The 11,045-nt window shown below is 39.2% G+C and overlaps 1 protein-coding gene across 2 annotated transcripts in view; it reads right to left on the bottom strand.

The window, feature by feature from the left end:
* Nucleotides 1–4,534: 4,534 nt before the first annotated feature.
* The window catches only part of FIGN (fidgetin, microtubule severing factor), a 108,451-nt gene continuing 101,940 nt past the window's right edge, over nt 4,535–11,045 (bottom strand). For both annotated transcript variants that reach the window (XM_032803553.1, XM_032803554.2), the window contains one exon: nt 4,535–7,197. In XM_032803553.1, coding sequence (XP_032659444.1) covers nt 4,961–7,197 — 2,237 coding nt within the window. In that variant the 3' untranslated portion in view covers nt 4,535–4,960. The remainder of the gene's footprint in view (nt 7,198–11,045) is intronic.

Raw genomic sequence — 11,045 nt, 5'->3', positions numbered from 1 at the left:
ATTCATGTATTGGTTAGTCACCAGTACAGCTGGTGGTTTTTTTGTTTTTCAAATTTTGAAATACTAATAGCGCCATGGTTATGAATGTGTTTCACATAATTCTGCAGGCAATTAAACAAAAAGAAAGTTTTTACTTCTCAAAGAAAAGAGACAAAAATATTACTTGGACTTGGTGTGTATGCACATATAAATATTATATACACATATGCACACATACAAGATGAAAGGGAGTTAGTGCTGTAAATAGAATGTATGTTAGCTTGCAGATCTGATGATGAAAACCAACAGACACAGCTTATACATTTAGGAGTTGACTCTTCTCTCCTGGGTGAAAATTAGGAGTAAACTCCATTGAAGTCATTGGGGTTATAACGATTTCACATTGGTTTAAGTGAAAGGAGAATTTTAGAAGTTTATTTCAGTGGCCTCATTTTATGATGACATGTATCCTTCAATTTTATAAAACATACTCTAGCTCAGTGGTCTCCAAAATGAGGTGCAGACACCCCAGGGGGTGCACAAGAGGATCCTTGGGGGTGTGCGGCAGGAGGAGCTTTTTTTTTTTTTGCTTCACCAGTGTGGGCCAGGGTGGGAGTCCGAGTGGCTTTTTTTTTTCTCCAAAAATGGTAGAGCCGGCACTGCAGGGGGTGCGTGCTCAAAATATTTTTACTGATAGGGGTGCGCGATGAAAAAAGTTTGGAGACCACGCTCTAGCTGATGATACACTAGTTAAGAGGAAACACATGGGCTTATACCTAGAGCTGTATGTATTTTCAGACAGTGGAAACCCTGTATGGATTCCAAAGTTTGCTTTTGACATGTAAATATATTGAAGTTTACAAAACAGCTATTGGAATGATCTGGAGTTTTATACTACATTATTTTCTTCTGAAAACTGCACAGCAAAGAACTATGCAAACCCATGTAAAATGACCTTATACTATTTTACAGAGTGTAGCCTCTGGGCAGCTGGCATAGCTTGCCCAGATGCTGTTTGGCCTATATAGTTTAGTGGAATGGTTTATTTTCTCCTTCATGGGTTTGAAACACACAAGAAAACATGTTGCCCCCTCTATCTGCAGTTGAGTGGAATACAAACTAATAGATAAATATTCTGTGTGAAAGTAAATAGCCTTAAAGTAAACTACCTTCACATTCCATTGATCAGCTCAGTCAGCAAACTTTTCAATATTGTCACTAATGTTCTAAATATTTTGGAGAGAGGAATGCCAGAAGAAGTGTAGAGTATTTCCATTTGTCTCTCACATAAGGTCATTATAAAAAAAATCCTTGCACTGATATTGATCTTTCAGCTAGCAGAAATATTCCTCCACTTTATTTTGTTGTTGTTGCTATTAGAATTGTTATTGCAGTGGCAGAAAAGTGCATAAACTGATGTAAAATGGTCTTCTCAGTTATCACTACTACAAGCAGACTGATGGGCAAAGTTTCTATGCCGATAGGCTGACATAGCTGTCATTCATTAATTATCTTACCCCAAATTCCCTAAAACCCAAGAAAGCCCCAGTACTTGAAATTGTATGTCTGGCTGCTATTTTCTTTTGCACTTCTGTAGCTCCATCACCACCCACCCCCAGCTATGATCAATTGCAACAGACAGCGAACAGCTTCCTGCAAAAGCTCTTTCAAAAACTAGCAAATATTGCAGCCCGAGGAAGTTGGTTGTCTCCCCCGCCCAAAAATGATCTTAACCTTTGTGACATATCCAAGTTCCTGAGAGCTCAAGCTCTGGGGATTGCTTCATTCTTGCTGAGACACTCATGACTGGAAGTCTGCCTACAGGGGATCAGAGTCACACAAGGCGTGCACAACGCTATTTAACCCGAGGGGCCTAGAAATCGCCAGCTCAGCCCTAAATTTTGTCAAGGGAAAAGATGTAGCCTGAACACACTGGAGAAGGGCTGCTGAGTGTATTTTCCAAGGAATTTTCCCTGACAGAGCTCTGACCACGTTTTAATGTTGCCCTCTCTAACAAGACTTCCAAGGAAGGGCAGAGGTGCAAGAAAAACTACTCTTCCTTGGGAGAAGGGTGAATCCACTCACCTCCTAGCCCCAGGTGCAGCTACTAGACATGGGGTGAAATTTTCAGCCTTCCGTGCCTGCAGGGTTGAATTAAGGCCCTGGAATCTGAGTTTGCGGCATTCACATCTTCCCATTGTCTTTTCTGCCTACCTGTCATGTTCATTAAGATACATTTCAGCAGTCAGTTTCTCAAAAGTGTATTTTTATAGATAATGATTTAAAGCTGGAAGCCAAAATGAGTATCTATAATTTCATTTAATTGTGTTTTAGGTAAAAGGTGGGGGAAAATACACTCGTGCAGTCCAGAATTTGGCATTACTTTTACTAGTCACAAAAAACTGTTAATATTATGGATTTATCAGAAGTGGTTTAAACAAGAGTTGGTCTGTCAAAAGTTGCCTGAACCTTTCAGATGAGCACAGCTTGACAGCAGACATGAAATATAATGTCTAAGACAGAAAATGGGTCAGCAATCCGCAATAGTAAAACTTGTCAGTGAGATCAATAAGAACCTACAGCTAATGGAGATATCAGAATTTACCAACATTAAGGAAGGTAAAATGGCAGAAGAAGGGGCTTGGGAGGAAGTAGAAAGAGTGGGTCAGAAGAATGACTGTGTATGTTAGTCACTTGTTGAAAAAGCAGGTGGTGTATTTAAGTCTTTCTGTATCCTTAATGAAAGGCACTGTTTTCAAAATGGTACTTCCATGTTTAAAACAAACTTTAGATTGACATAATGTTTACCAGGAATTCTTCTTAAATTAAATTTTGGTTTATTTGCTCTGGTTTATCTATCTATATATGAAAAGGAAGGTAAAGGAAAGCAGTAATCAAGAGTCAAATTCCCAGCGATATCATGAAATCCCTCATTAGCTTTCTAAATGCTAAAAGTTTCAATTGATTTAATGTAAAGAATGAGATCTGTGTATATATATATATTTTTTTTTTAAGAAGATAAACATGATCTGGTAACAGATTGGTATCTCTCTTCTTGGGGCTTTTCAGTGCATTTATTTAATAGTTTTGAATGTACATTACTTTACAGAAACATTAAATGCCAGTGCTTTGCAACAGTTTTGTTACTGTCTCTTTAAAGTAAAAAAAAAAAAAAAAAAACATTAAAAAAAAGCAAGGCTGTTCTGCTCATGCAGTGGCAGAGGCTTTGGGCAGCTGCAGCATACTCTGCTCCTGTTCAGAGACATTACCCAACATCAGTCAGCTGTCATGAAAAGAGTTGCACATAAAGCATTAAAAGATAAAAAGAAAAAGACGCTGTGGGGTGGGGGAAGAACTGAGCAAAATGCCACACATGCCAGCTAGTCCTTCCAGAAGAAAGACACTGTAGTATGTGTAGTGGGGGGAGGACAGAAAGGAGAGCATGTAAGGTACAGAAAGAAACTTGACTTGAGGGAAAACAGCCGCTTTCTGAAACTCGTTGAGCAGGTTAGCATTCCTAATGAAATTGGACTTTATTTTTTTGCCCTATTTCTTACTTTGCTTTCCAAGAGTAATGTAACAAAACTGAGGTAGAAATAATGGTGGGCACAATCCAGCCAGGAAGATTTCTAACAGATACTAGATGAAGATTGCAGTAAGGACAATGGAGCCATATGTATACAATAAAAACTAAAAACTTTACAGTTTGCGAGGGGAAAAAATGTACTTTGAGGGTTCAGTTTTGCTTTGTTATTTGTATTGTTTGGTCACAGTCTACTGCATTGCTATGAACAGCTCTGCAACAGAGCTATGCTAGTGACCTACACTGATTCCATTCCCTGCAGCCTTACCGAAATAAGCACAAAACTACAACTAGAACCAAGAAATAAAAGGCCAGCAGTCATAGTTTAAGGGAATTTGTTTCTCGGAGTCCTACCAAATCTTATGTTTAACTATTCCAGATGCTAATATAAACTGATTAAGTGGCTCTCTTTTCATCTGTGCAGCTTCTAAAGACAGTGTCGCATAATTATCAAGGAGCAATATACTAAATACTCTTTCAGTTTACTGACATGAAGAGAATTATTCTGCTCTGGTCCAAAATTGGAAAAAGACCCATTTCTTAACACTGGGAAATCCTTCTGTTTCTACTTTAAAATTGTAAAGATTCAGTCATATCACACTTCAGAATTTTCCTGGATACATTCAAATTAATTTCTTTGCCATTTTGCAATTGTTGAGGTAAACATACATATTTAATATAAAGTAACATTGAAGCCTAGCCTATAACTCTCAGCAGTACATAGTGCTTTCAACACATTCCTTTGAGGTACTGTACAAATCACAATCACTTTCCTGAGTTTTTGCAGACAGAACATTAAAAGAAATGAACTGCAGAAATTAAGGTCCAGATTACCGTTACCCTGTTTTACCTGTTCTTAGTTTAATACTGCAGAACAGACAGGATTGAGGAATACTGTTGCTCTTAGAATAGCAAAAATCTGGTTCTCTGTCGCAACACAACTGTTCATCTCTTTAGTCCAATAATGTTTGAAGTTAAAGCTCTTTATATTAGCACATGCCACCAATGTAATTGTGAGGCAAACAAAAAATAAAGCACCACTTCAGGCACTTGACAGCAACTAAATCTCAAGAACAGCAGAATGGAATCAACACACAGGGTTCATGTCCTTCTGAAATCAACCCACTTGCACCTTGCTCCTTGGTGAGTGTTGTCTAGCTTGAACAGAACTGAGCATCAACATACGCTTTCTGTCATGTGTGGTTTTTCAGATCAACAGCTCTTGTTTGATGCACTTATTCTTCAAGTCTACCCTAACTCTTTAGATGCAAGGTAACTGTAGTCTTCTCAGTACCCTTTGCAATTTTAACACTACTGAAAAGGGGTTCTATACCCTATGTAGCAGGTTGTGTGTGTGTCAACATTCATTCCAATTTTATTTTTTTTTTCCAAGAAGTATCACTGACTGCAACCAAACATTTTGTTCCATTCAACGTAAGTATCAAGCTCTTTTTGAGATATGCTAGGCTGTATCTTGCAGAAAGCATTTTCAAAGTCTTGATATGTAACTGGCCTCAGCTGGCTGGGTATAATGGCTGAAAGGTCTGTGGCTGGCATGGCATGGAGTGGGCCTACCACTGCTTCCTGACACAAATGAGCCACGTCCAGTCCAGAAAAGCCTTCTGTGCGCTGGACAAGCAGTGCAACCTCCTTGTCATTGAGACAGTAATTGTGCTGTGAGAGCAGTTGTACTATTATCTGGTGCCGAGCTGTGCTGTCAGGAAGTGGGATTAAAAGTCGTTTCATGAAGTACCTTCGAAGAGATTCATCTATTTCTTCTGGTTTACTTGTGGAGCAAATTACTACTATTTGGTCCTCAGCAGAAGTTAGAACAGTGTCCAGCTGCATAAGGAACTCGGTTCTCATCCGACTTACTGGACTGTGTTCTTCACTCACTTGAGATGAAAGAAGCATATCAATGTCACTAACAAAAATCACTGAAGGCTGGCGACACCTTGCCACGAGGAAGGAAGCGTGAACAATTTTTTCTCCTTCCCCTAACCACTTTGTGACAAGCCCAGAGCCAGTGATTTTGAAAAACGTGGCTCCTAGCTGACTAGCTATACATCTACCCATTAATGTTTTGCCTGTTCCCCGAGGTCCAAATAAAAGGATGCTCCGAGGTAGAGCAGTCAGTCCATTGAATGCATCTGACCTCAACACCGGCCATAAAACCTCCTCTTTAATGACAGCCTTTACCAAATCTAGGCCAGCAATGTCATTCCAGTCCACAGGAGGTCCTTGGTTGATAATCTCATTGGTTACAAGGTCAATGAGGTGTGTGTCAGTATTCTTCAGTTGCTCGTCCACAGAGTGGTTGGATGAGGTAGCTGCACGAAGTCCCGGGCCTTGCATTGGGTGAGGGAGGAGCTGCCTGTGCTCATCCCCATGGTCGTTCATTACTGGGGAGGTGTACTTCCCAAAAGATTCACTTGTTCTTGATCCCAATGAATTTTTAGCAGTACTATAGGAAGGGGGTGTCAGAGCCCTGCTGGACTGACTGCTGAATTTCCTTTGCTGCTCAGAGGACATTAGCTGCTTTGTTGGCTTAAATGCTAAGGATGATGTTTCAGCACTTCTGTCAAAGCCATTCCCCCTGTTTGTATTTGAAATGCTGTTGTCGGGCATTCTGTACATGGGACTCTGTGTAGATCTCTGTTGGCCATAGCTGTAATTTCCATAACTGGAGTCCATTTCTCCTTGCCCTGCCATATAGAAAGCTTTCCTTTTGAGAGAACTTGCAGAACTGTTTGTCAGAGCCGATGGTGCAATGGGCGTCAAACTGTGACTCTGGTAGGTGTAGCCAGGTACAGTGGTAGGGGGGAGAGGAGTAGGAGCAGGAATTCCTGAAGGCAGGTATGCTGAGGGAGGTGGGGCACCACCAGCGCTGTACCCAGGCCCAACAGCAGTTTGAGGAGGATAACTAGCAGATGGGTAGCTGTAACTGGAGAGGTTAGAAGTCCCATTGTAGCCTGGGACTAGGGCTGGTGGTGGCGGCTGTAAGAGGCCAGAGCTATGCAAAGGGGATGGATGAGGTGATGGAAGTGCAGGTGTTGGCTGGCCACTGTAACTAGTATGTAAATAAGATCCATTGTATCCTGTGGCATATTCCTGAGACGGGAGCCCTGAATGAAGACTAGGTACTGTATGACTTCCGCAGGTACTACCAGAATAACTAGGTTCTGTCAGGTTACTGGCCACCCCAGGTGAGCTCCCTATACTGGCAGAGACATCTGCTGGAGGGAGGGCTGCACTTACTCCAGCTTTGCTGGCAGTAATAACGTCCGGGACACAGTTCATAGGATAAACACTCTCCGAGTTCAAAGAAGGCTGCCAGGATTCATTTTCATTCTTTCGACCATTCACCAGCGCTGACGGAGCTTCAGAATAGTTACTAAGGATGGGTCGGTCGGCTGGGCCTTCTAAAATACCAGAATACTTTTCTGCGTATTTTTTCAATAGATTAGAGGCAGTTAGTGCAGAGATGTCATCATTGGCCCAGGCATACTGATAGGTGCGCTGCAGGTGTCCTCGGTATGCTTCCACCTTGTGAGCAGGAGACCGGGTAGTTGAAGTGATATCAAAGTGCTGTTCTGGCCACTGGGCATGCTCCGGCGTCCACTGCATCTTCAAGCCTAGGGTTGGGGGGAAAACACAGTTAATAATGGTCTGAGCCATTTTCAGATGCTCTGAAAATGAATTTTTAAAAGTATTTGTTTACACTTTTTTAGTTACCTGCATAGTGACAACTGTATTTATACTATAGATTAAAAACAATAAAAATCACACTACACATGCAATTGAATGTCTTTGTAAAACACTATCAATAGTCAGATTTGTTTAGTATAGACACACACACAGAGCCATACTTTTGCTAATTTAGATGGGGGGAAATATTTATTTTCTTAAAGCCAGATTACTTAAAGTAATTAAACAAGACCCAATACATTTTAAGTACCCAGAGTGTGGATTTTTGTTGTTAATACAGAAGATATCCAACTGTTCTGTCTTCTCTTATCACAGTTTCAGTTTTATATTTTAACCAATATAAAAATATGAGACACAGCTGACAGATCACATCTAGGATACCTCTCTTATTTGGTACTGAACACCTAGTTAGCACAGTATAATGCACCCTGCGCAGAACAATATGACACAGACATAGCAGGTCATTCCATAATCCAACTCTCATCTAAAGTGGTCCACAACAGTTTCAAATCTGCTTCGTGGAGTGCAGCAAAGCAATCTCCCAGGCAGCGCTCCGTCGCTTTCATCACACAAAGCCTACAACTCGGTATGAATTACAACTGGCTCCTTTCTGCCTCTCAGTTCTGTTGTTGAGGCTCTGGGGGAAAAAAAAAAAAAAAACAAGCATCACTTGTCTGTCGGTCTCCTTGCTTGTTTTTTCTTTTTTCTCCCTGCCCCAGAGCCTCCAGGGTACTGAAAAAAGAAAAGAAATGCAGTCTAGCCCCGAAAAGTTCTGTGACATACACTGCTGGCTATCAGCCCTGTCAGTACAGTAAACTAGGTAACAAAATGTGACTCTGTGACTATCACTTTAAAGCAATTAATCTCGCAAATAATAGGATGATTTTTTTTAATCCATCATACAGAGTAAGAGTAATTTACAAGTATTATAATAACCCCTCCAACTCTTACCTGTGCATGGTAGACCGTTCCTGATTTTTGTACAGCTGTATCAAATAGGCCTCCTTAATCTCTCTCGTATTACCCAAAGCGATTTTTTGCAAAGTCTTGCGCCCTCTGGCACAGATTCCCTGATAAGGAGAAGGCCTACTCTAAATGAAGCATCTGTGGCACTAGCTCCCTTCTGAATTACTGTGGTCTATTTTGACAGCTTCTACCCTCTCCTGTTTTCCCCCAACCCCTTTAGCTCTTCATTGCCTGACTCTGGCATCTGACATGGCTAGCTTAGCCTCACTGAGCTAAACCTAACACAGCACACAGTTTGGTAACAGAATGGCATGTTTACTCCCTTCTGACTCCCTCTTCCTTGTTTGCAAAACCGCTGCACCAGACACTGGAAGTTAATTAGCAGGATGGTGCTGTGCTAATTGTGTTAATTTACAAGGTTTTAGTCAAAGAGAATCACGCCAGGGCTGGCACTGCTGTCATGCTTCCGACTTAATGATTAAGAAATACGGAAAACAAGGTGGGAAGGATTGCAGTAATTACACAATAAATGAAGAAAGCAATCGGATTCATTTGCAAATATATTTTATTGCAGTTGCACTAATTTGCGTTTGGATTTTATTTATTTATTTTTAGGAGTCATGCAAGTATTCATTTGCAAATCAGTAAATCAGTTAAATTTAGCCTGAAAACTGCAAAGTAAAGCTTAATTGAGCCTTATATTTTATTAGTACAAATACTGCAGATCTCATTCCACACGAGCATGCCACTGATTAGGTCTGGTGGGATTTTTGTTTGTTTTTCCCCAGTTCTATCTTTCCCCTCATTTTTCAAGCACTTATGACAACTTGAAGAAAAATGCCTGTTAACCATTATCCAGTTACCCTATAGCCTATAGAAATTCTTCTGACAAATGCAGTTTTGAGGCTGAGTTATTGGCAGATGTATTACTTCCATTTGGAATTAATTTAATTTTTTTTTGCTAATTGTTTCTGATGTTTCAACTATTGCATTTTAAAAGGGGAAATGTATCATGTAATTGAGTGAAATTACAGAAATCTCGCTCAGTTATGGAATTTGTAGTTTTAATGAGGAACCAGCAGCAGTTTTTCAGAAATCATACTTTTATTAAATTCTGCTGGAAATTTTAAGAGCAAATCACCAAGAGCAAATTGCAAGTAGCCAGCATCCAAAATTCTCCTAGCATTGTGGGATTTACTTCCAGTCTTTTTAAACAGAAAGAATATTAACATTTTTGTAATGCAAAACTGCCTAAAAGACTTGCAAATTCATTCACACTGTAAAATATTTAATGTTATCCATGTTCTGTGATTTTGGGCTTGAAAGGTTACTACAACACAGAAGGCTTCTCTTATATATAGAGGCACAATAACTTGAGTAGAGTGATGCTTCACTAGATACACATGAATTAATGCCATGAGAAAGGGTCTTGGAAAAGAATTCAGCAGTTAGCAGCCGTGAAAGTTACGAGAAAGATAAAGTAAAAGGGAAATGGACACAGCCTTTACTTGTGCAGACAGTTTGGGCAAACCCTCGTATATTAGTTAATGAATGTGCATTTTGTAATTTGGGCAAAATGCCTTTATTGTCAAGTGAAAGAAGGAGAGGCCATTTAGTAAAATAAAAGAAGCTATTCACTCTGCCACAGTATAACAACATGTATTGTATGATACCCATAAACATGGCTTCCATAATAACTTTTCACATATATACACACTCCCACAATATTTAAGAGGTCATTATGCTTAAATAGTTTTTACATGAAAACTATTTTTGCCCCCATTTTTTCATGATGTGGAGCGTAAAGTCTATTTAAAAATATTTAAAAATCCAAATTTGGGGCATATTAAAAATATTCCTACCTAATTTTCCCTAATCTGAGTTTGTAGAAGATGACTGAATTGTATGACATTTCAGTTCTCTCCGATACTAAGAAAAATATCAAATCAATGAAAATTCTTTATTTGGAGTAATTGCTAGATAATTGATAGCCTGACAAGCTGAAGCCAATCTTTGGAAGTGCCTTCTGCACAATAATTGAAAGTTTATTTATTGATGCATACTAAACACCACTGCATTTAACAAAGGCTGTTAAAGACAGAATTAGGTTTTGATTAGATAAGTTGAAGAAAACAGGACTGTTCTCATCTCATGAAACTTAAGCATTTATTTTAGTGCATTGCAATCACTGGTGTTATTTGGAACCATAACTGAATAGTTAACCATAAATATTTACTTTATATTAGTATGCACTGAAGAAATATGTATTTATGTGAAGTTCACTAGGCTGGCCTGGACCTGGGGGCACAAAGAGCTTTTTCCTCAGTTTGACATTAATTTGAATTAGCATAAAAAACTTTGTTGCTTAACTCCTTTTGCGAATAGTGATCACAAGGGTCAAATTTATGAGTCAGAATAAAAATTTCAGTTTGCACTTTTTCTGGTGAGCAAACGTGTTCTTTTTGTTCTCGTAGCTCCTCAGTGTTTGTGGGAGCATTGCTTGTTCTGTTCTCTTTTGCTTGACAGAGCTATTTTGGTGTTTTCTTTTAGGCATGCTAAATGCATAAAGCAACAATTCAATTCTTTAAATACATACTGCTATTTAACAGAAATTTGCTTTTTAGATAATTTAACATGTTATATATAAGAGGCAGGTACCATACTAAAAATCCTAAGCATTTTTTTGTTGTTCTTCTGAAAGAATTATTTTACATTTCTCCTCCATAATTTTAAGCAGTTTGATCTGTTTGGACTACATTTAGAATAATAATCATGGCTAACAATTTTAATATACAATTCCCTTTTTACT

This window comes from Chelonoidis abingdonii, chromosome 10 (assembly GCF_003597395.2).
Source record: "Chelonoidis abingdonii isolate Lonesome George chromosome 10, CheloAbing_2.0, whole genome shotgun sequence".
Lineage (NCBI taxonomy): Eukaryota > Metazoa > Chordata > Testudines > Testudinidae > Chelonoidis > Chelonoidis abingdonii.
This window is presented reverse-complemented; position numbering and strand designations above follow the sequence as displayed.